This window comes from Trachurus japonicus, chromosome 15 (assembly GCF_045865225.1).
Source record: "Trachurus japonicus isolate A0001 chromosome 15, Traja_1.0".
In the NCBI taxonomy this organism is placed as follows: Eukaryota; Metazoa; Chordata; class Actinopteri; order Carangiformes; family Carangidae; genus Trachurus; species Trachurus japonicus.
The window spans coordinates 13,718,782-13,741,906 of record NC_140921.1 but is presented as its reverse complement, the minus strand read 5'-3'; the positions used below and the strand labels follow the sequence as shown (position 1 = coordinate 13,741,906).

The following is a 23,125-nucleotide window of genomic DNA, read 5'->3' as shown; positions in this document are numbered from 1 at the left end:
TTGTGACCACCACAAAGAACCTGGACTTCACTGTTATCCTTCCTCATCTGAAAAAAAACAGAGTCATTGAGGACAACTACCACAAAGCTGTGGCTCCAAATGAATTCAGTGAAGCATGAGAGGTTAATCCTGTCTAATACTGTTAATTCAATTACAAAAACCATGTATACAATAGTCTCTCCTTATAAGTCTTCATGTATAGTGTTGGGCCCAAGTCATTATTTTGTTATATGTATACGTTATATTGTGTAATATTCTGACATGTTTCCAGTTAATGTATGCTGGCTACATGTCTCAAGTCATTTAAAGGGATAGTTGAACATTTTGAATGAGCGAGCAGCTCAGAGCTACGCTACGGAGGCTAATGGGATTTCTTGGTTTCCCCAGGCAAATGCAGAGACTGCTTGCTGGAAAACTGCCCCTGACGGGAACGCGCATCAGCGGTTTTGCATGAATGTACCTCGAAAACAACTCTGTCTCGTATCATTCCATTATTATCTCATAGCGTGGTGAACGTGCAGGTCACAACTTGTCCACCAGAGCGTTTTGGAGTTGTTGGATTGTGTATTTGATGAGTTTGATGAGGGGAAACCAAGAAATCCCATGAGCCTCCGTAGCGTAGCTCTGAGCAGCTCACGGCTCTGCTCCGCCATTCTAAAAATAGCTTGCACCGACAATTAAAGGTAACGAACCTACTGCTATGACTATAGGGATTATGGCAATGGGCCAATTTGCCAAAATGTTGAACTATCCCTTTGAAGTGAAACTAGAGAAGCTGGAGGAATGGCTGCACCACTTGTCTTGCTGAATGCAGAACTGCAGCAGAAAGCGGCGAGACGCACAGAGCTGATATACACACTAGGAAGTTCAGCGCCACCCCCAGCAGGAGAATAGCGAGCAGGTATCCATGGAAGAGCAGGCATTGCCAGCTGCCCTGACTCAACACCTGCCAGGGACTGTCTGGGTGCAGCAGCCACAGGACGCCCAGCACCCAGCTCTGGTTGACCAGCTGAGTATAGTAGATGTCAAAAACAGAGGCCTTGGTGTCAGGGGAGCGGTGGCACTCGGCCTCAGACACTTTAGCCAGCCAGGTCAGAGAGAGACTGTGGAGGATTATTGCCAGAGGTGCATAAATGTACTCCAGAGGTTCGATACCTGACAGATCCTTGGAGGCTGCAGAGACACAGAGGAAACGCCTTAGAGGTAAATTTGTTACAACATGACTGACCATCAGTTTCACCTCTAAGTTATATCCAAGGGTTTACCTGAAAGGACAATAGATGCCCCGCTCACTATGGACATCAAAACAGAGATGTGGATAGGTGGTGGCGATGCCAGCTTCAGGGCGAAGCTGAAGCCGACAGTTAGCAGAGGCAGCAGAGGCAGGGTGAAGGCGAAGAGGCTGACGTACGGGCTGCTCGCTTTGGCCCACATGGCCAACACAGCATGGATGCTGTTGCAGATGGCCGGCACCAGCACCCTCTCACCCAGGGACCTGGAGTAAGGCTTCAGAGGCACCAGGTCCAGGACATGAAGGAGGTTTAAGACGAGCAAAGAGACCAGGACCTGGAAAAAAAACAGATAATGTCATTATAAGAGTTACTGTACTCTAGTTCTTATGATTTTAACACACTATATACATGTTAAAAGTGTGTGTTACCTTTACCATAGTGCAATGTTAAACTATTATAACAGAAATCAAAAACAGTTTCCATATATTTTTTCATGATAACACTCACAGTCCTTATGCACAAAGCTCACTCATTTAGTCTCTGGTCACATTCACAGGTTAGTCATTTGGTTAAACATCTATTACACACAAGTGTTTATCAACACCAGTGTCCTTCTGTGACTCCCCAGCAGCACGCGCTTTGTCCTTCACACTGGCTACCTCACACACCAAATAATGTCAGAGGTAGTTAATAGTCAGCAGCTTACACTTCACTGATCATATGTGATGTAAGCTGCAGTAACAACCCTTCAAGTCTTCAGAGGCTCAGTATTTTTTTACATAAATGTATCCACTGTGTGCTTCAGTGATGAATATTGTGTTAATTTTGATAAATGTAATTGCAGCATAGGCAAACATCCTGCTGTCACGACACACAGCACTCTGAGTCACACTTGCTGGCGTCAAGTAAGGCATTACATTATGATTGTTTGATTCTCATCAAAGAATAAATCATCGATGCAAAGCAGCTGGGAGCAGGAACCGACCTGTGCGAAGCAGAGAGGCACAGCGTACGGGTAATGGTACTGAGGAATGAAAATGCTGGCCACAAAGTTTCTGAGTTTATCAGCGAGGCCATATGTCACCACGACGACCAGGCAGAGAGTGGGAACCAGGGGCTTCAGTGTGTGTTCAGATGAAAGACTCTTCACCGCTGAGCCAGACCATCCTCTCCTCCACCTCCCTGCCCTGCACACACAGGAACAGACATGAATCATACAAGATACAGGAAACCATGTGTTTGTATAACCTCCTACGTTACAGTGGACACGGTAATTGAATTATATAAAAAGTCAAAATTAAGGTACAGTAGGCCTACAGGATGACAAAAAAAGTCCCACCCCGGTCTAAAATCTCTTTCCCTCAATTGTTTTGTTTTTTTAAACTAAAACCCAGTCGAGAGTTTGTGTGGTTTTTGTTGCTGAGACCTCACAGGAAAGGCTGCACCGTGGCTGCCCACTGCTCCTCAGGGATGGGTTAAATGCAGAGAAAGAATTTCACTGTACTAGCTGTATATGTGACAAATAAAGTACCTTTAAAAAAAAAGAAATCATACACACTTAAATTGAAGTGAGGGACAAAACGTATAAAGGAAAAACAGCTATTTCCATACCTGAACGTGACTGTAAGAGACAAAAAGGGCTTTTAAAAACTTTAAAAGTGCAACAATATGCACAGGAAATACATCCTTAGAACTGCAATTTCTTTTGTTGTTTATTATCAATATAGAAAGAAAGAAAGAAAGAAAGAAAGAAAGAAAGAAAGAAAGAAAGAAAGAAAGAAAGAAAGTGTGGCAGATGAGGTGAGGAGGACATTTCCAAAAATTGAACGAAAGCCACTGGCAGCGTGTTACACTTAATCAAATTCTCAGAATAATAACAACTGGAAGATAGCCTAGCATTAGTCTATACAGCGTGCATCGTACCTTTTTTTTGGACATAAGCATGAAAACACAAATTTTACTCACCATCTGAAATTCCTCAAAAAGTCATGTTTCATCTTCAAACTCCAATCATTCCCTCGGAGTGGATGTTAACACCACTGACTACTAATAATAGTAGTACAGTTAAAATGTATTAATAATTCACCCCCTTAACCAACGTCTCGCTCCATAATCCTGCTGAGCCGGCCTCTGCCCACCTGCTCTCTGTCCTGCGGGCAGTCACCTCATTTGTTTTCTGGCTGTGTCCAGATGGACTTTGAGCTTGGTCTGTTTGTCTTCCCATGATTAAAGAAGCAATCTATGGGGACAGTTAGTGAAAATGATTTTCTGCAAAGATGCACAGAAACAGAGCAGACATCTGTGGAATCCATTAAACTCTGTTTGCTGGCACATTTTATTACACACAATGTGTTATGCTGAGAGACAGCGGCATCTCTCAGCCTCATGAGAGGAATGTGGCATTGTTATGTGATCATAATTATTAAACTGGATATTGATTTTTTTTTTTTTTTTACCTTTAACTTTGAGAAGATACATTCTTGTGAGGGTTAGAGTTAGGGCTGGGAGAGATCAAACTGTGGCAGTTTCCTTTCAGCTTTGACACCTGTTTGTGACATTCCTGACAGTCCATCCCACGCTTTACCTTCCCTATATCTACCCATGATATCATGAGTCCATGAACCACATGGCTACAGGGCAGAGGGCCTGTCTAAGTAAGCAGACCTAGCGGGTGGGGGTCTCTGCACTCTGGAGCTCAGACAAACACTGTAGCAGCATGAGCAGTAAGTGTGTGAGCTTGCAGGGGCCTTCATGCATGGCTGTGTGTCAGTGAGGCTGGCTGAACATAATGGAGGATGACTAATTGTGTGTGTGTGTGTGTGTGTGTGTGTGTGTGTTTATTTGTTTATTTCTAGGATCCCCGTTAGCTGATGAGCAGCTATTCTTCCTGGAGGTCCTCAATGCAATTAAAAACATAGATTCATCACTGTTATGTATCACTGTAACACAACATCATATACACAAACAGCAAACAGTGGGGTGGCGCTGGTACAGTATGTTGAAGTGTGTGTACATAGTTGTGTGTACACTCACTGATATGAGTGATGTATATGTATTTATATGTGTGTTCTTCACTGACCATTCACAAAGTGTAGGAGAGGTTATTTCAGTTCACTCACTCGGGAGCACAACAGGGGGCAGTCACAGGCTGTTTTCATTTTGGCAGCCTCCAGCTTCACTCCCATTTGTAGGATTGAAAACTATCAAGAAAATAAAAATATGACAACAGTCATTTTGAGAACACAATTTTCCAAAACAAGTCAGCTTGATGTGTTTTTCATACTTATAATGTACTTTTGAATTGTTTTATTGTCTGCTGCGTAACATCTTCACTCCACTACATAATTTTGTATTTTCCGTGTTTTACAATTTCCACATTTACTTAATACCAGGGATCTCTGCTGCCCTTCAATTCATATTTAACAAATGATCATGTTATACAATGTGTATCATCATTGGAGATAATAGAACCCAGCAGTACAATGCAATATTAAAACACTGCTTTCATGTATATTCTTCAGTGATTATAATTATAATCATAATCATATGACTCTCTCCAAGAGGTGATTCTGCATAATAAGTACTTATAGTTAATTATTTTTAGTAGCAGACCTTTACACCACTACCACAAACATAAAAATATACCGGTCCTGACAAGTGTTTGTTTTTGTGAGTAATTTATGAGTAATTTTACTGTAATTTCCTGTGGGGAATTAGAAAAATCAATCTTTATACATGCCAGAAAATGATCTGCACTTGTAGTTGAGGTAGGAGCCTAGACATTTATTGTCTTTAATGGAAACTGGGTCACAGTGCGCCACATTTGAGACATGTAACAGAGTGGAAAGAAAGCAGAGTGGAAAATTGAAATAGAAATAGCTAAACAAATGAGAGCAGCAACAATGGACGCTGTAGCCTGTGTCATGGAAAAATGCATTGGCAAGAACAGGTGTAATCCCCTCAACCAGGTGCATTGAGTTTAATTAAGTGTGTTTGGTTGACACGTGACAATACAGATGAAAGACTGTCCACCCACATGCTGCTGTCAAGGACCTACAGATGAAAAAGGTGCGTTAGTGAAGATATGGGGGGGTTGGTGGTGGTATGGGGAGAAAGTCAGCCGGGGGGCGGTGTTATTTAAAAAAACAAAACAAATTTGCTCCATAATAAATAGGACACGTGAATGTGAACTTTCTGTATTGTTCTTAATTTCTTCTGTGTGCCTGTTATTCAAGTAGCCTACCGTATGGTTTTTAACATACAAACTTGAAACCTCCACCTGACCAAATTATCATGAAAGCTGCAAGTAGCTATTGGGAGTTAATTTGGGTGAAGTAGAGACTCCTATCCATGTCTCTCCTCAGTCACCTGTCACAGCCAGCTACCATGTGGCCCTCCAGAGCACTTAACTGTTGCTGTGTTTCCAAGACCACCAGCTAAATTAGGGGCAAAGCTGAAGCAGGGCCGAATAAGAATCACAGCAACAACAAATGGTGCGTAGTGGGTTTTTTTTTTTCTCTTAATCTTTTTTTTTTTTTTACTTTGCTGCTTCCTGTTGGCATTCTGAGAGAATATCTATCAATGTCATGTTTGACATCTTATACTGTATGTGTCTTGGTGCAGCATGTTCTTCTAATGAAGGGCTGTGGGAACAGCTGATGCATCCAAATGACTAAAACGAAATGGGCGTTGTACTGTCCAGGTAAAGAGTTCTGCTGTTTGTTTTTTACTTGAAAAACCAAACATAGTGGTTCATAATAACTGACTTGTGTGACAAGGAAATTTCCTAGTTTTAATCTGTCTCAAGATCGCACTTCTCTGTGTCTATGTGTGTGTGTTTATGTGTCAGAGTGAATAACAGTTGTAGAGCGGCTTCCAGAGAGCCTGTCAACACACTCCAAACAGTGAGCAGCATCTCTGACAGAGAAGTTAATAGTACAGGCAGTGACCACTCCTCCATCATACCTATCCAGAGCAAAGGTAAAGGCTGTTTTTTTTTTCTTTTGTATGTTGCACACACAACTACATACTTGCAGTCACACTGTGCTCTTTTGTGTTTCGTGTGTTTCTTTTGTGTGTGCGAGTCAGAGGAGGTGCTGGTCCCTGCTCTCCCAGAAACAGCCCTTGTAGAGCGAGGTTACGTTACCCCACAGCAAGTGTACAACCTGCTGAATGCAGAGGAAGGCCAGCCCGCCTTATATGATCCCTACTACATGCTCATCCTGGACTGTCGCAGCGCAGAGAGGTGGGTGCTGCACAGATAATAGAAGAATGTATATGAGCAGACAATAAAGGCTACAACTGTGCAAGAAACTGAAGTAGTATAAGTTTTACAGTGTTAATGCAGGACATTGTTCAAGATCACTTTGTATAACAGTTGCTGTTTGGCTAACAACACTGGAAGGAAAGGAGTTTCCTGAGCTACACTGTTTGAGAATGTTTAAATGATATATTTTGTGATGTTGTATACTTTTCTTACTGTCAACAAACCCCACAAAAATATGCAAACCAAACAATGAATTGATTCAACCAGTAAATGTATTGTCTGATGTACTGCAGCTCATTCTTCTGGGCCATATGGCTCGACTGTAGTCCAAAAAACAATTAGTGAGCACACACCAGCCTCATCACTGAGTAAAGTGGCCTACGGTGCTAGTGATATATTACATCTGTGCATAATGATGAATGGATGTGTGTGTTTAGGTACAAGGATAGCCACGTGGTGACAGCGCGGGCAGCTGTGACAGTGATCCACCCTGAGCTGGGCTGTCTGATCAGCTGTATAGAGCTGCAGAAGTACTCCATCATACTGCTGTACGCAGAGGAAGGATGCAGCCCAGGTCAGCAAAACCACAATCACCTACTCCTACAAACAGACATACACATAATTATGCAGGACAACATACTTCATACTAGCCAGGCGTAATCATGTTTTAAAGGGATAGTTCAACATTTTGGCAAATTCACCTATTGCCATAATCCCTATAGTCATAGGAGTAGGTTCGTTACCTTTAATTATCAGTGCATGTTGTTTTGAGATCCACAGCGCAGAGATGCGAGCTGCTCAGTGAACACAATGGATAGGAGGAGGTGAATGGTACAAGGTCCCCTGTTCCTCATCAAATACACAATCCAACAACTCTAAAATGCTCTTGTGGACAATTTGTGACCTGCACATTCACCACACAATGAAATAATAATGTACAATTATGTAACATTACGACACAGGAAGCAAATACTCAGACTCGGACTACTTGCCCTTTTGAAATCACTCCACCCAACCGTGTCTGGAATGTAGTTCCGGCTAAGCATTTGCCCCGAAAACAACTCTGCCTCGTAACGTTACATTATTATTTCATAGCGTGGTGAATGTGCAGGCCACAATTTGTCCACAAGAGCATTTTGGAGTTGTTGAATTGTGTATTTGATGAGGGACAAGATACCTTGTGCCCTAACCCTAACCCTAACCTACTTCTATGACTATATGGATGAATTTGCCAAAATGTTGAACTATCCCTTTAAGGTTAAACAGTTGAGGATGGTGGTGAACATGGTAATATACTTCAAGGTACAGTCTCACAGTAGACTTGACTTTTGTAATCTATGTTGTGGATTGTATTGTAATGATTGATCTTTTCTATTCTGTCATTGTGATGGTTTCTGTGCATATTTCAGTGGGCAGTGTGAAGGCCAGGGCTGACTCCCCAGGCCTCCAGCGCTGTTTCTTCCAGCTCAGCGCACTGGGAATGGACCCTGTGATCCTGCTGGGAGGATTTTCAGCCTTCGATGCCCTCTACCCTTTCCTGTGCACACCACGAATGGTCCTGCTTGAACCTGAGCGGCACATGCTCACCATCTACCCCTCAGAGATCCTGGAGGGAGTTCTCTACCAGGGCTCTGCCTCCCAGGCGTCTGACTACCGCATCATTAAGAACCTATACATCACACACGTGGTCAACGCCACTGCCAATGACCCTGATGCTTTCCCCAACATCCTTTGCTACCTGCGGCTGTGCCTGAGCGATAATGCCCAGCAGGACCTGGTGGAAGCCCTGCCGCTGGCATCCAGGTTTATCAACGCAGCACTAAAGGCTGAGCCACCTGGCCGCGTTCTGGTCCACTGTAGCATGGGCAAGAGTCGCAGCTCAGCACTAACGCTGGCCTTCCTCATGCAGCACCACTGCTGGTCACTGCTTCACGCCCTACGCTGGCTGAAGGAGAGGAGGGCATGCACAGCACCCAACGTGAACTTCCTGCGTCAGCTACTGACTTACGAGGAGCAGCTCTTTGGGAGCAGACTCACCTCCCTGGACGACATCCGCCGATGACTGGAGTAAGAATGGGAATAGAAAAGAGGACACACTGGATATTTCCTTTTGTACAGTTCACAGTGTGAGAAATTGTTTTTGTTTTTTCCATATTTCACAATGAAAAAAGGTGAGAAAAAAATGGGAAAAGATGAGGCTGATGAAGAGGTGGATTTTGTAGGCCTAGGCCTACTGCAAGAACAACTCTACTGCAAGAAAGACTGGGATAGGAGTAATTTCCCCATGACTTTGACAAGCCACAAAGAGTGTTTCTATGCCTCAATAACAACAGTAATCATACAGAAACTTAATATTGTGACCTCTGTATGAGTCAGTAAAAAACAACAACCATTGTTATAACATTTTCTTTGGTTCTAGTTGAAAAAATCTTAAATAATAAAGTGTAGGCTATCTATCACTTTTCATTAGGCTGGCTTCTTTTTTTCCTCAGTTTTATCCCTTGAGGTCATGATATTGTGTTCTCTCTGAGTCATAACATTCATACACCTTGGCTTGTAGTATCTACAGGAGATCAATTGATTAATTTGGGTTTACACATCTGGAAATATTGCAGTCAGCTTGACAGCTGCTGCTCCTATTGGTACTCCCTCTCTTTCACACACACACACACACACACACACACACACACACACACACACACACACACACACACACACACGCGCACACACACGCGCACACACACACACACACACACACACACACACACACACACACACACACACACACACACACACACACACACACACACACTTAGCTCCACCCTGCTGAAATCAACATGCAGCAGGAATTCCCTCCCTCCAGACACACTTTTTAGTTGGAAGCACAGATTCTTCTGGAATGTGTGAGAGAAAACTCAAAGTGAAAAAGTAGCAAATACATACCGTTTGGAAAAGTGACAATCACACTGTAATCAAGACTAAGATGCATGCATTTTCCATGTCAATTAAAAATAAAGTGATTTTTTTTTAAGAGAAAGGAAAGTATTGTTAGGTTTAAGGGGGGTAACCAATTTGTTCACTTTCTTATTTTTATTTTTACATCTAAAGTAGCCTATGACTGCTGATCTTTGGTCGTTAAACCACCGGTTAAAGACAATAACTATAAACACCTCCCCTAGCAATTTACAAACGACAGCCCCCCCCTCCTAAATCCAGTAGTAGGAGGCTGACTGTCTGCATGTGAGAATCTGCACGTAGCATTCAGACCCAGACTTGTAGAAATCCAGCCCTAACCAGCAGATGGCCAACACTGCACCGAAACATCTCGAATAGGACGGAACCAGCAGCAGCAGCAGCAGCAGCAGATAGACTGGCTGACTGACACCGTCGTTCATCTTCCCACCGTTTTACTGCACCGGTCCGGCTGAGCTCACTCCATAGAGGAGAACGCAGCGGCCGAGTGGGACACAAACACATCTCTGCTGCTAAACTCACTGGACGGCTCTCGTTTAGGTAAATATATATCGACTCCTGGTGCAGATAAGATGACAAATACTAACCTATACAGAAACACTGTAGCCGTTGCAGGTGATTTTTCGTGTCAATTGTACAATTATTGGCTATTTTTCCCAGCGTATTTTTTTTGTTTACAGTGGCGACCGTTAAACCTAGAACTTCTATTTGGCCTCCACGTCACATATAACTTCTATTTGGTTTCCATCGTTACGTTAGAACTTCTATTTGGTTTCCATCGTTACGTTAGAACTTCTATTTGGTCTCCATCGTTACGTTAGCTAGGTAGCTAGCTAAGGACTAGCTATACTTTGGTAAAACTTTGGCATTTGGGATAACTCTCGGGCAGCAGTCATATAATATGGTAAGCTCGAACTGATAGAGGGGAGTACAAATGAGCCAAATTCAGTTATATCAAGGCGATAATGGCTTGAAAAGAGAACTTAGCTTGGGGTTTTCCTCCATGAAAAACTAGCGTAAATGTTATGGAATTCCGATGCAATGCAGCGTGGGATCCTACTGCTCTCACTGCTCTGTGTTGCATGCATTCATTTAACAATATAGACAGATTTAGTACCTGAACAGACAATATTTTGTACATTAACACAAGTACTGCTGTATGACACTCAAATAGGAAGAAAAAAAACTAACGTTCCCTGAAAACTTTTTAAATATTTGCATGCTAATCACTTAAAAGCCTCTCTGCAAAGTAGTTTTGGATTAAAGCAGCCTACAGACACTAATAGCTGCCATCATCCAGGCATCAAAATCCTCGCCGTGAGTCAGTTTTGCAGGGGGTTATTGACGGGTTACAACAGGTAAAAAAAAAAAAAAATCATTCAGTCAGACTCCATTGGGCAGTGTGCAGTCGGCACATGAGTTTCCCCGGCGGGGAGGGGCGAAGACGTGGCAGTCCTCTCTTCCATCCACATCCTGTGTTGTCTCACTTCACAGCTTCTATCCCAGTAAAACTTGGAGAAGACAGTCGTGATGCTGGCAGTTTCGCAGCGAAGAAGATATTGTGAGATGCTGTAATATAAATATTTGTTCAAACGTTCAGTTCAAAGGTCCAGTAACTGCTGCGAGGCTGAAAATATAGAGAAATTCCTGTCCCTTGAAGTACTTGAAAGGTGAATGGAATTTATTAGCCCTATTACTTTTTACAGTGTAATTGGGTAATTATGTCTTCAAATTAGTAAAAAAAACTCTGTAAAACCAGTAGAAGCCATATATTGATATTTTTAAGGAAATTATATATTTTATTAATGGTCCTTTGTCTCATTCTATCCACTTAAATATAAAAGATGCTTTGATTTTTTTATGGTACAACTGGGTTACTTTGCAGTTTTTGTGTAATTGTTCCCTTATAATTGAGGAAGAAATCATTTTCACAGGAGGCAGAAGAACCAATTTATGCCCCTACAGCTTTTTACTTACTTGGTTACTTTAAAATCCACAACTGTGAGCAGTGGGAGCATTGTGATAGATCCACATTTCCCTGAATCTGTGAGGGTGACAAAATTGTTTTTTATGAATATGTTTAAGCAGAATGCTGTTGCCCAGTTTCCACACAGTTTAAAAGGTCAGAAGACAAAACGTTTAGGCAAATTCTATATAAATGAGTTTTTCCGTAATCTTTTTTAAAATTGCATCCTCAAGTGTCTGGCATGCGTTTTTATATAGCTTACGTGCTGTCAGGAATGTTTTGGTGAATGTGTGCGTACAAGCATGTAGGCTACACTTTCACTACCAGTCACTCATGTGTGGCCTGACAAATGGATTGAAATGATATTGCAGCTTTAATCTTGACATTACACTTCTGTATTATTATAACAAGACAGACACAGTAGCTGTAACCCTGTCATTACAGTAATTACATTTCACTGAGTTTTTATTCAGGTGGAAGTCTTAGTCACAAAGGAATATTTATACATTTCTAAACTGAGTGGCACCACAGATTCTGGAAATTGTATTTTGCCTCACAGTTTCTACTTAAAAATCCAGAGAACACTTGAATTTAATGCAGTTTAATAGACTAAGTTGAGTTATAACAGATTTGTTTTCCTCCCTCGATGCTGCCTGCTGCTGACCTAAATTGAAATCCCATGTGAACTCAACCTTGTGTTTTCACCAAAGGCCTGTCACTGTGGCAGTCAGAACCTGCCTGAGCCTGTTGTCTGCTGTCAGTGAATAGTGCAGACACACGGTTCGTGCATGACCTTTACTTTGAGCTTTAATTTGCATAAACTTGTGTGTTACAATCTCCAACATGTATGTGGCTGTTGGTGAACATTTTGAACATGAATTAATTGATCTAGAAACAACAGAATCTAGTTCTATCATGGATCCTGCCACTAAAGTAGAGGTTAGTCATTCAAGTTTAGAAAGTTAGAGAATGTATTTACAACCAACTAAATTTCATCTCACAACAGTAACGTAAAAGTGACAAACCAATAAATCTATATTTGTCACTCTTGGTACACTCTCTGCGCCTTGTTGTGTGAGAAGTTGTCCGTTAATTATTTTATCATGAGCGTTTTGTCTCTGTTATGTCTGGTCTATGCCTATTTTTTTCTCAAATTCACAAATAAGCCAGCACTGTCTTTAGGAAGGCAGAACAGAAAAATAAGAGACAAGCAGTACTCAGCTTATTATCTTACTTGTGTTGTCTATAAACTAGATAATAATAATTAAAAAAAAAACAGCCAGAGGTCATAGTTTATCTGCTGAATTGGTAACAATCCCAGTCCCTACTCGTTTAACAGCCCCTGGAGATAAATAATAAATACCAACGTCTATATACACAGCTTCAGACTTGTGTTGTACAGTTTTGGGAAATCCTGATTCTGTTGGGATAATCTCCTTCCAACAAATTCCTCCAAGTCTATTTCATTGTTATCAGTTACATTGGAAACATTTGTCACAATGCTGCGCTGCACAGCAAGGTTTGGCCTTCAGGTGTGGATCCAGGAGGCATCACCGTGCACAGACATACATGCATACCTTGCCATGTGTAAACTTTACTCTCTGCATGTGTGTCTGTGTTGTCTTCTCATTTTTCGTCTGTATGGGCAGACGGATCACAGTGCCACTCCTCACAGGCCAAAAACGCAGTGGTAGTTATGGCTGTGCCAAGGCCAAAGCCAAACCGGACACAGTGACGGCAACCACAGACTTATATTTGGCTTTTTTGTGGTGGGTGGGTGTCTGCTCTTCCAAAAGGATTAAGAGGATTCTTGTTTTACTATGGCTTTGATTTCTGCTTTACCTTTAGTTGATTCTGAATTTATAAATATAAATTTCAAGCTGTGTATATCCTAAATGGTCAGGTAAGCCTAATCGCTGAAAACTTATTTTGCTACTTACCGAGAGAATAACATTTATCCATTGAGATGGTTTTGGTGTTGTCTTAACCAGATTTCTGCTGCTGAGACTTCTGCTTTCTCAACGTCTCTCTCCAGAAACAATAACCCAGTTGCTCTGGTCAATCCACAGATTCTGCTGCCAACAGCTTTCACTGGGAACTATTTTCTACCAGAGAATGAAATAAAGCTTAACCATCTAAAGTAGGTCTGTGGATTATCCAGTTTTAAATGGAGTTAACAACTAGGTTTTGAATTTGGTAGGAGCAGCACTGTAGTTACTAAGGCAACAATATGAGAAATCAGGGAGGTTTCAGACAGTGGAGAAAGCAGTATCTGGATGAGTTGTAAGGGCAGGGATGTTTGATGTGGCTCAGTGGGAGTAAACTCAAGTAACCCAGTCAGATGACTGAAACTTGAAAAGGGAACTTCTTACATCTTACATCTGTCTTATTTCAGGGATATTAGAGTGTGACTGCTTTCAGTATTAAGTTGTTGGATCATCTGACATGACAGGTCAGTTTGGTGTCCTATTCTCACTTCTCCATTTTTTTTTCAGCAGGATGGAGCTACCGTGTTGGTGCTTACTGTTGCTGAGCTGCCTGAAGACGCTCTCAGCTCACAACGACTTCTACACCTCCATAGGTAAAACCATCAAGCAATATACTGTATGGTGCTCATGTTGAAAATAACTTATCCCCCCGCTGACTTTACAGCTTCACCACACACTCTGAAGCAAAAAATGTCATCACATAGTGAGATCTAAGTGAGTCTTAAGTTGACGGTGAGGTGTTTCTGATTTGTATTCCTCAGGCCAGATGACAGATCTGTTATACACAGAGAAAGATCTTGTCACCTCTTTAAAGGACTATATCAGAGCAGAGGAGAACAAGCTTGAGCAGGTCAAACGGTGAGTTTCACACACACACACACACACACACACACACACACACACACACATGGGTTGATACGCAGATACGCATGCAATATTTATTCAGTTGTGAGCAATGCATCTAACCCTGTATTGCCCTCTCTGTGATAGGTGGGCTGATAAGTTGGACTCCCTGACAGCTACAGCCACTCAAGACCCCGAGGGCTTCCTGGGCCACCCTGTGAACGCCTTCAAACTGATGAAGAGGCTGAACACTGAATGGGGAGATCTGGAGAGCCTTGTCCTCAAAGACACCACTGATGGTACGGATAAGGAAAAGGAAAATCTGGATCAAATCAGCAAACAAACTCAGCAGCAATAAACTCAGTTTGTGTTTCTGCAGCAAGCTTACCTTTACGCTAATATTGTCTTTATAGTGCAGGGATGTTTTTTGTTTGTTTACTGGTAAGTGGTAGCTTGTGAATGTTGTATTGCACATTCATACTCCGAGTTATATTCATTTGTTTTTCCCATGTCCGGCTTATTGTAACTATCTATCTTGTACATATTCATCTTATTATGCATTTTCTGTTCTCTCCTGTCTGTTTCTCTTAGGATTTATTTCCAACCTGACCATCCAGAGGCAGCACTTCCCCACAGATGAAGACCAGACCGGGGCTGCTAAAGCTCTGCTCAGGTTACAAGACACTTACAGACTGGATGCCGACACCATCTCTACAGGAAACCTACCTGGTATGGGCATTGACTGAGTGCATACCATATCACCTTGGCACAAAGTTTATCCAAAGGAGCATCCAAATGAACAGACATTAAAAAAACCAAGTGTAGGATTTTTTGTTTAGTGAGTGTTTTTCATTATGAAAGAAGTAATTGTTTTCTCTTATGTATAATGTTTCCCTACTGTGTCCTCTGACTGCTAGGAGTGAAACATAAGAGCCATATGACAGTGGAGGACTGTTACGAGCTGGGGAAAATTGCCTACTCTGATGTCGATTACTACCACACAGAGCTGTGGATGGCCCAGGCCTTGAAACAGCTTGACCAGGGAGAGGAGTCCACTTTAGATAAGGTGACTGTACTCGACTACCTCAGCTATGCCATTTACCAGCAGGGGGAGATAGACCGTGCCCTGGACTACACCAAGAGGCTGCTTGAACTGGGTGAGTCTCTGCATAGATATGAAGCATTTTTCCAGTTTTGAAAACTACATTATTGAACAGTCTCTCTTTATTACAAATTGTCTTTACTAGGGTGTTAGAAATTGGCAATTTTTTTTTAATCAGTTTTTTTTTTCAGACTTGCACAGGTACTAAATTTGATCTTGTTTGGTTTGACTGAAAAGAATAGAAAACCAGGGGCCAACATTTTTAAGCTACGTAGACATAGATACATTTTACAGATTTAATTCTCATTTATGAAACAGTGTTCTCTGCAAAATCACTTTTCTGCAGAGATGTGGGTAAACCTTCTCAGAGAAGACCTGATATGATGATAACCAGAGAGGGCTGTGTCATTACCGTTACATTTCACGCCATTGTGCTGTTTTGAAATCATGAATTTGGAACAATATTCTGATTTGGTCGTGACCTTGGTGGATCTTTTCTTCCCAAAGAGCCTATGAATTGATTTGCTCTATTTTTAGCTCTTGTTTCTCAGAACTGGATAACCTCAGACTGAACAAATAGCATATCATTATGTCATGTTGGAAGCTCAGTTATTTTGATTGCATGCGGTGTGAGTATTCTTAGATGACATTGTTGCAGTCATCACTATTTGTGATCACCAATATTTACTTCTGTTGGTTTTGTAATTTTCCTATTTCAGACCCAGAGCACCAGCGCGCCAAAGGCAACCTGAAGTACTTTGAGTTTCAGTTGGAGAAGCAGAGAAAGGCTGCAGAGGCTGAACCTGAAAAAGAGGCGGAACGAGTGAAAAGGGAGACCAAAGAAAAGAAGAAGCCCAAGGATAAGGTCCCGAGTTACATGCTCCCAGAGAGGAAGAAGTATGAGATGCTTTGTCGTGGGGAGGGCATCAGATTGGTGAGAACCACAAAGAGAAATACAAAAACCGCAATTTATGACCTTTAAAATACAAATCTGTTTCAATGCCTTTGTTTCCTGCATTGCTACTCTCTCAATCAGACCCCCAGAAGGCAGAGCCGGCTGTTCTGTCGCTACTACGATAATGGTCACAATCCCATGTATGTGCTGGCACCTGTCAAACAGCAAGATGAGTGGGACCGCCCTTACATCGTTCGCTACCTTGACATCATCTCGGACAAAGAAATCGAGAAGGTCAAACAGCTGGCAAAGCCCAGAGTAAGTGATTCTTTGAGAAGTTTTCCACGCTGCCATTATGATGCTCGTATGAAGTGGTGTTGGTCACTGCAGTTAAATGCGATCTACTGAGTTAGTTAGGCCTTTTTTCAGTTTCTGTTCTGAGGTGTGATAATGTTGAGGAGTGGGCGGTCAAAGCTGTGAGGCTGGTTGATGTGATGCTACGAGTTTCACAAGCTCACAGACACACACATATGTCTGCATGTGTGTGTCTGTGTGTGGGTAAATCGTGTCCCTGGCTTCACAGCTTCGCAGGGCCACCATCTCCAACCCCATCACAGGAGTGCTGGAGACAGCTCCATACCGGATCAGCAAAAGGTAAGGAGGGCCAGGAGCCGCCAGGAGCAGAGTGTATAGGAGAGAGTTGAGAGGGGAAATGAGCTTTTCTCCCTCTTTTTCCCCTCAAAAACTGATTCCAATTCTCTTCTGTATTCCCGTCCGTCCATAATAGCATCTCTCCGCCCTGCCAAAGCTGAAGGGCTCTTGAGCTGAAGCAAACGATCCAGCTGAGAATGATCACAGCTTTACACAGCACAGAAATATTTGTAGACAGATTTTTGGTTTATTACAGATGTTTGATAAATATTCAATACATTATCTCGTGGTGCAATCACAAATGAGAGAAGAAATTAATGTGTATAGCGAGTTCTTTTGGGAAAAAAACAACAACTTTTGGACTATGCTGCTGTTCTGTAAGGATCTGTTGTGGATACGTTTCTGCTCAGGAGTCTGCTTTAGAAAGGTAACACATGAAAAAATTGGTGGAGAAAAAGTGTTACTTCTTCTGCTAGCTGATATTAACATAGTTGCTTTATGTGAGCCAGGAGGTGTGTCAGAGGCAGCTATTATTTCCCTACTGGTGCATTTTCTTACTTGGAAACAGAATTTGGTCTTAGCTCTGCCTCATGGAACATTCTCTTGGCCCAACTGAAGAATAACATTGACAACTAGTGACCAGATTTGCCCTTCTTTTCTCCCTCTCTTTCCTCTCAATTTCCACTCATCCTCCTTTGTGAATCACATTCCATTGTCCTTTTTTTCCCTTTGTTATCCTCTTTTCCTCAACCTCTGTGCCCTTGTGTGCTGCGGGAACTACTGTAGTTAAGGCGAGCCACGGTGCATGACCCCCAAACTGGGAAACTTACTACGGCCCTATACAGAGTCTCCAAGAGGTAAGGGGTCACAGGTCATCAGGAGGGCACCTTCCCCTCCTCCTAATTCAACTTCATCTTTACCTCTGCACCACTAATTCAGCCCTGCATCAAGCAAACACCCTGGAAAGAACAATGAAAATGTTCAGCTACACCAAGGCACTAGAGGACGTCTCAGTTTGGTTTAAGTGTAAACTTCAGCAGATGTCTGCCACAACATCACACTGAGCTCAAACATCATTTAAACCAAGTTAAACAGGCCTCTGTTGTTTTTGGTGTCAATGAAGTTTTCTTTGTCCTTTCGTTTTGACCAAGAGATTCAAGCATTTCATGGAACTGCATAGTTTTGACAAGCTGTTTTCTTTCCCCCAGAAGACCTTCTCAGGTTATTGGAGATCCAGAACATGGGATCTCTGTTGCCCATTGCACTTTTAAAAGCTCATTACAGTTGCTGTGGTTCTACTATGCTTCAACATCTTCCACATCCATATCAGCAAGAAACAAGAAAAGACAAGGGTCTGGATGCACAGATAGTTGAAAAATGTAAATGTAGGTTATTTAATTTAAGTTTTGTAGATGCATTACACATCGTTAGTTGAGTTGCATCTCACCCTAAAAATAGCACCCACCAAAACCACTCTTTGGTTTTACTGTTCCTGGTAATTAATGTTTGAGTGTAAGGGAGTGGTGTCCCTTTGATGTTTTGTACGTGTACGTGCTCACCAGCATGCATTTCCAAATGCAGTGAGCATCTAGTGATGGAACAGTTGGACAGGACAGATGAATGGACTCAGTAAAGTTTGTCCTCTGCTTGAACTGGCTGTAAGACACATGGGGAAAGAATTTGCTGGATCACATTTGGTCAAGCGCCTCCCCCCAAAAATATAATTTATTATCAACACAAACTCTGAATGAAAAAGATGATGACTCATCCCACTGTCTCTCTCATACACAACTTAGCATACACACACACATAACCAAGTAAATCTGCAGAAATTCTCAAAAACACCTCCATAAGGCGGACGACGTGGGAGTTGTCTCATGGGCTTTTGGGATTTCAAAAAAATCCCCTAAATTTGTGCAAGTGTTGGAATTGGAATGGATTTGGTCACTGTCTCGTGGGGCTTGTATCTTTCATAGTACTTTGAGTAGCTGGGAAGGTTTTTTAATCCAGATATTAAAAATAACTGTAAAAACTGCAATTTTACACATTACAATCTGCATTTCGTCATATTTTAATAGTTTACCAGAGTTCACTGCTATGATCAGTCCAGAGCTTATTTTATCAGAGGCCGTCTCTTAGACTGGGGTGTGGGAGTGAGCACGAAAGGCAGGTTGTGTCAGGACAGTTAAAATATTTTACTATAATCCTTAGCCAGACTCCTTTGCCAAATACCCACCAGACCCAAGTGCAGAGTCTGAAATCTGAACAACTCTGTACCCTGAGCTGATTGGAGATTCTGAATGTTGGGCAGTCCACCTAGTTTACATTTTCTTTTCCACTCCTCCTTTCTATCATCTGATTGCACAACCTCACTTTTAATTCAAGCTTTTCACGGCAAGCTTTCTGCATGACGTCTCTTTGTCATTTCTATTGCAAAAGAAATCTTTGGTGCCACCTAGTGGACAAATATGTGTGCTCACATACAGCATTGTGTAGCAAGTTCCTCTAGTTTCTCAACTGGTCTGTTTCCCTCCTGTATTCCAGTGCTTGGCTCACTGGCTACGAAGACCCCATGATTGACAAGATCAACCAGAGAATTGAGGATCTCACGGGGTTGGAAATGGACACTGCAGAGGAGCTGCAGGTAAAAGTGACTTTATTACTTCAAAGTCATTGACATTCAACCTACCTTTCTGTTTGACGATCTCATTTGTACAGTTGCGAGACTATTATTTTATTGATCTCTTTAGGTCGCAAATTATGGTGTTGGAGGTCAATACGAACCTCACTTTGATTTTGGAAGGGTAAGAACCTTTATGATTCATACAAGTTGATTTCTCTTTATGTACAGGGGTGTTGATGTGGCAGGACATTTAAACCTGATGTTAACTTGTCTCCACAGAAAGATGAGCCTGATGCTTTCAAAGAGCTGGGCACTGGGAACCGCATAGCAACATGGCTTTTCTATGTGAGTAAACACTTCCTGAAGACCAGTGTTGTTAGCTTTAAATTCAAAACTGCCTGTAGTTAGTTATCTGTGTCAGCGGTGCTGGCATGTCTGCCTTTACATAATGACTTATGCAGATAAGGATTGTTCTAACCCACAGAGCCACATCTTAAATTCTGACAACAATCCCAATTTTTCCAAAGCAACTGAAAATATCATGATAAAACAATATGTGAAACATGGCGTCATGGATTTAAATAGTTCACTTCTTACAGGAATTCTTAAGCCTCAGTGAATTGTTTGTAGTAACAGAGAGTGTGACATTGCCATAAGTGTGAAATAGTACAGTTAATTTTAGGGTCTATGTTTCTCAAGTGCAGGGCAGTTTCAGTATAAAAATGTTTGCCCTCATTCTCTCAGCCATTATTTATATGTACATGTAAATTTTGAATAGTGTAGGACTAAACCAAAGGAATCTTTTTGGCCTTAAATTAGAGGAGAAGATATGGTTGTGAGTAAAATTTTGTTCCTGTTCGAAAAGCTTTGTATAAATGGAGCAGTCCCATATTTACAGATGAAAGTGCATTGCTCACTACAAATTTCATTCTTGTTTTTGTTGAGGGTGACACCCTGGTAATACACATCAAGGACTGTCTGATTATAGGCTGTGCTAAGTCTTTTCTGTTATCAAAGAAAGATCTTTGTTAAAGAGGTCCCACCCTGACAATACTCTGCACTGCAGTACAGAGAAAGTTACATTTCTCTGTAACAAGGAAAGATATAAGGACAAATAACTTTCAGAAGTCTAAAGTCTATCACTGAATGTAATTTAAATTTTTGAACCTGCTGGATTATGTGATTTGAACTGTGCCACCCTGTCTCTGTTTTAGATGAGCGATGTAGCGGCAGGTGGAGCCACAGTATTCCCAGATGTTGGCGCAGCTGTTTGGCCCAAAAAGGTAACCAGCCGCTCGTGCTACATCAGTTATCAACAGACATTAATGACTGACTCCATGGTAATGTTTGAATTAGTCGACTAAATCAGTGTAATTAATTAAAGGTAAAGGTAAAGGTACTTTATTTGTCACAGTCCACAGGTGTTTTTGTTTGTAAGTGTCGCACACACTAATAAAAATTCATTCTGCAAAATGCTGTGACTGTGAGGAAGAGTACGGATTAGTCGGCACATTCAGTAAATTTATTCACTTGTTATCTCTCTCTCACACACACACACACACACACACAACAAAATCCTCTAATTGGGTAACAATGCCATGCAAAATTGGATCACTTATTATAAGCAATTGCCTATTTGTTAATTCCCGTCATAGACAGAAAGTTCCTCAAGTCCCAGTCTCTTTTAACAATCACACAGTAGCAGATGCGCACAAGTGTGTATTAAAAACTGCTATTTATATTCTACTGGTCAAAAAATCCCTGGGAATTAATTTGGGAGACTGAGTCTGACTCTTTCCTGGAGGGTTTGTGCCACGTTGAACCTCTGACATCTGTCGTTTGTGTGTGTACTCCAGGGTTCTGCAGTGTTCTGGTACAATTTGTTTGCCAGTGGGGAGGGAGACTACAGCACCCGACATGCAGCTTGCCCAGTGTTGGTGGGCAACAAGTGGGGTAAGCTCCTCTTAACATGGTTCCATTTTACAGTAACCATCTATAAGACCAGAGTAAATACCTCTTATGATGTTCATTTTAAAGGAAATTTAACACAAGAGATGTTGTCTTAAGCTTATAATAGATCCGGGTAAATATACTGTGTCCTAAGTAATCGAAAACCAATATTACTGTCATGCTAATTATCCTCTCTCCTGTATATTCAGTATCAAACAAATGGATCCATGAACGAGGTCAGGAGTGGAGGCGACCTTGTGCCCTGAGTGAATCTGAAATCTGAAAAAGAAAACTTGTCACCTCCCTGCTCCTCTCTGCCCTTCCTTGTGACCAGAGAACGCTGCTGCAAATCACAGATGAGACATATGGACACACACGAGTCCAGACGGCTCGCCCACTCTCTACAAACACTCTTGTTTTTCCCAGCTGTTCTGCTCTGAGCCCAGAGATTGTTTGGGTTAATGTCGAGCCCCTGGACAGTATTAGCATTGCTGTGACTGATAACATGTTCTTCAGAGTGTTGTATGGTTTTCGAGAAACACTCCATGCCCTCTTTCACTCCCAGGTTCTTTCTGTGCACTCTGTATGAACTCTAGCTCTGTGGTGAGGTTATCCTTCAGTAGGGACTGGCCTTCCTCCCGCTCATTAAGGGACGAGGGGATAGCCTTAAAAGGACAGTCCACATTTTTAAGAGGCCTCTTTGATTTGTTGTATTTCTTTCATTCCTTTAACAGAACATGTACACCTGTGGTTTTTTTGGGTTTTTTTTTGCGAGTGAACATGTTTAAAAGTGAAAATCAACAGTGGTTGCAAACCATTTATCTGTAAAATTACACACTCCACCTTCAAAACGGTGAATTTATTTTCTCAAACCATCTTATTCCTTGTGTCTGTCTTTACAAAGAACTAGCCGGTCCAGTAGGTTCTGACTTTTCTATCTTATTTATATGTGGTAGCGTTCTCTGCTTCTAAAAATGTGGTTTAAAAAAACATCTTATGGGCTGTGTGGAGGAAATGAAAAGACTCACCGCACATAAGAACATGTATAAAAAGAAAATCTGATCACAGTCCAGTATTTCTGGTGAAAAACAATACTAAGCCAACATCTATGCAGCACCATTATCACATATCAAACACACATTGTTAGGCTGCCTCAAAGCCATACTGTTTTTTAGTAGTAGTTTGATTTATCACACTGATATATTTGTAAGATTTGTTGTATTAGATCACACTATGTTTTACAAATGTGTGGGCACACTAACACCTGGATGTTGACACATGTTGTCACATACATCCAGTATGCTGCATAGATTTTAGTGTTATATTTCACAAACAACAGAACATGAACATCAGGGAATGGGGGAGTGGACTCCATACATTACACTACATTGCGCCGTAATACCTTGTTTTTTTTTTGTTTTTTTTAATGGAGTGATTGATTCTGGCAGGTTTGTAACAGTGTCAGTGGTGACCAGTGCTTTTCAGTGTGAGAATATGTGGGTTTTTTCAAGGAAGATGCATTTTTATTTATATGTCCCAAGCCTATTTTGTGTGTTCATGTCTTTTATAAAAGTCTGAAATTGTTTGTTTTCTACAATAAAGACTGATTTGTTGATCTGAAGTTAATAAAAATGTC

The 23,125-nt window shown here is 41.6% G+C and overlaps 3 protein-coding genes and 1 long non-coding RNA gene across 7 annotated transcripts; 3 read left to right on the top strand and 1 right to left on the bottom strand.

Annotated features, from left to right (window-relative positions):
* Nucleotides 1-635: 635 nt before the first annotated feature.
* Nucleotides 636-3,383, bottom strand: LOC146973323 (uncharacterized). The gene is made up of 4 exons (XM_085799786.1): nt 3,198-3,383; nt 2,218-2,419; nt 1,266-1,566; nt 636-1,173 (listed from the first exon to the last, which is right to left on the bottom strand). Exons 1-4 carry the CDS (start codon nt 3,227-3,229, stop codon nt 767-769), a joined length of 942 nt encoding a protein of 313 aa, XP_085655912.1. The 5' UTR covers nt 3,230-3,383; the 3' UTR covers nt 636-766.
* Nucleotides 3,384-5,539: 2,156 nt separating this feature from the next.
* LOC146973322 (uncharacterized) lies at nt 5,540-6,212 on the top strand. Its single transcript, XR_015037748.1, has 3 exons — nt 5,540-5,725; nt 5,856-5,934; nt 6,082-6,212. It is a non-coding gene; the product is annotated as an uncharacterized LOC146973322 (long non-coding RNA).
* Nucleotides 6,213-6,304: 92 nt separating this feature from the next.
* On the top strand, nt 6,305-8,671 carry LOC146973321 (dual specificity protein phosphatase 26-like). The gene is made up of 3 exons (XM_085799787.1): nt 6,305-6,477; nt 6,936-7,072; nt 7,908-8,671. Exons 1-3 carry the CDS (start codon nt 6,446-6,448, stop codon nt 8,558-8,560), a joined length of 822 nt encoding a protein of 273 aa, XP_085655913.1. The 5' UTR covers nt 6,305-6,445; the 3' UTR covers nt 8,561-8,671.
* A 1,261-nt stretch (nt 8,672-9,932) lies between these two features.
* On the top strand, nt 9,933-23,110 carry p4ha1b (prolyl 4-hydroxylase, alpha polypeptide I b). 4 transcript variants are annotated; one of them, XM_085799785.1, is made up of 15 exons: nt 9,933-10,011; nt 13,936-14,018; nt 14,187-14,283; nt 14,416-14,567; nt 14,860-14,997; nt 15,186-15,425; nt 16,090-16,304; nt 16,407-16,583; nt 17,703-17,773; nt 19,461-19,560; nt 19,667-19,720; nt 19,819-19,884; nt 20,754-20,822; nt 21,396-21,492; nt 21,699-23,110. In XM_085799785.1, exons 2-15 carry the CDS (start codon nt 13,937-13,939, stop codon nt 21,770-21,772), a joined length of 1,632 nt encoding a protein of 543 aa, XP_085655911.1. In that variant the 5' UTR covers nt 9,933-10,011; nt 13,936; the 3' UTR covers nt 21,773-23,110. The 4 variants fall into 4 exon arrangements, with proteins under 4 accessions (XP_085655911.1, XP_085655909.1, XP_085655910.1 ...); XM_085799783.1 differs by lacking the exon at nt 17,703-17,773 and adding an exon at nt 16,849-16,919; XM_085799784.1 differs by having other exon boundaries at nt 13,933-14,018.
* Nucleotides 23,111-23,125: the final 15 nt, after the last annotated feature.

What these genes read in the sequence shown, in the direction of transcription:
- LOC146973323 (XM_085799786.1), bottom strand. Translation starts at nt 3,229, where the DNA reads ATGAAACATGACTTTTTGAGGAATTTCAGATG. An exon ending in TTTTTGAGGAATTTCAGATG is followed by an intron (nt 2,420 to 3,197) that starts GTGAGTAAAATT and finishes CTGTGTGTGCAG; the next exon opens with GGCAGGGAGGTGGAGGAGAG. An exon ending in GGCATCTATTGTCCTTTCAG is followed by an intron (nt 1,174 to 1,265) that starts GTAAACCCTTGG and finishes GTGTCTCTGCAG; the next exon opens with CCTCCAAGGATCTGTCAGGT.
- LOC146973321 (XM_085799787.1), top strand. Translation starts at nt 6,446, where the DNA reads ATGCTCATCCTGGACTGTCGCAGCGCAGAGAG. An exon ending in GACTGTCGCAGCGCAGAGAG is followed by an intron (nt 6,478 to 6,935) that starts GTGGGTGCTGCA and finishes GTGTGTGTTTAG; the next exon opens with GTACAAGGATAGCCACGTGG. An exon ending in AGAGGAAGGATGCAGCCCAG is followed by an intron (nt 7,073 to 7,907) that starts GTCAGCAAAACC and finishes TGCATATTTCAG; the next exon opens with TGGGCAGTGTGAAGGCCAGG.
- p4ha1b (XM_085799785.1), top strand. Translation starts at nt 13,937, where the DNA reads ATGGAGCTACCGTGTTGGTGCTTACTGTTGCTGAGCTGCCTGAAGACG. An exon ending in CGACTTCTACACCTCCATAG is followed by an intron (nt 14,019 to 14,186) that starts GTAAAACCATCA and finishes TGTATTCCTCAG; the next exon opens with GCCAGATGACAGATCTGTTA. An exon ending in CTCACTTTGATTTTGGAAGG is followed by an intron (nt 19,721 to 19,818) that starts GTAAGAACCTTT and finishes TTGTCTCCACAG; the next exon opens with AAAGATGAGCCTGATGCTTT.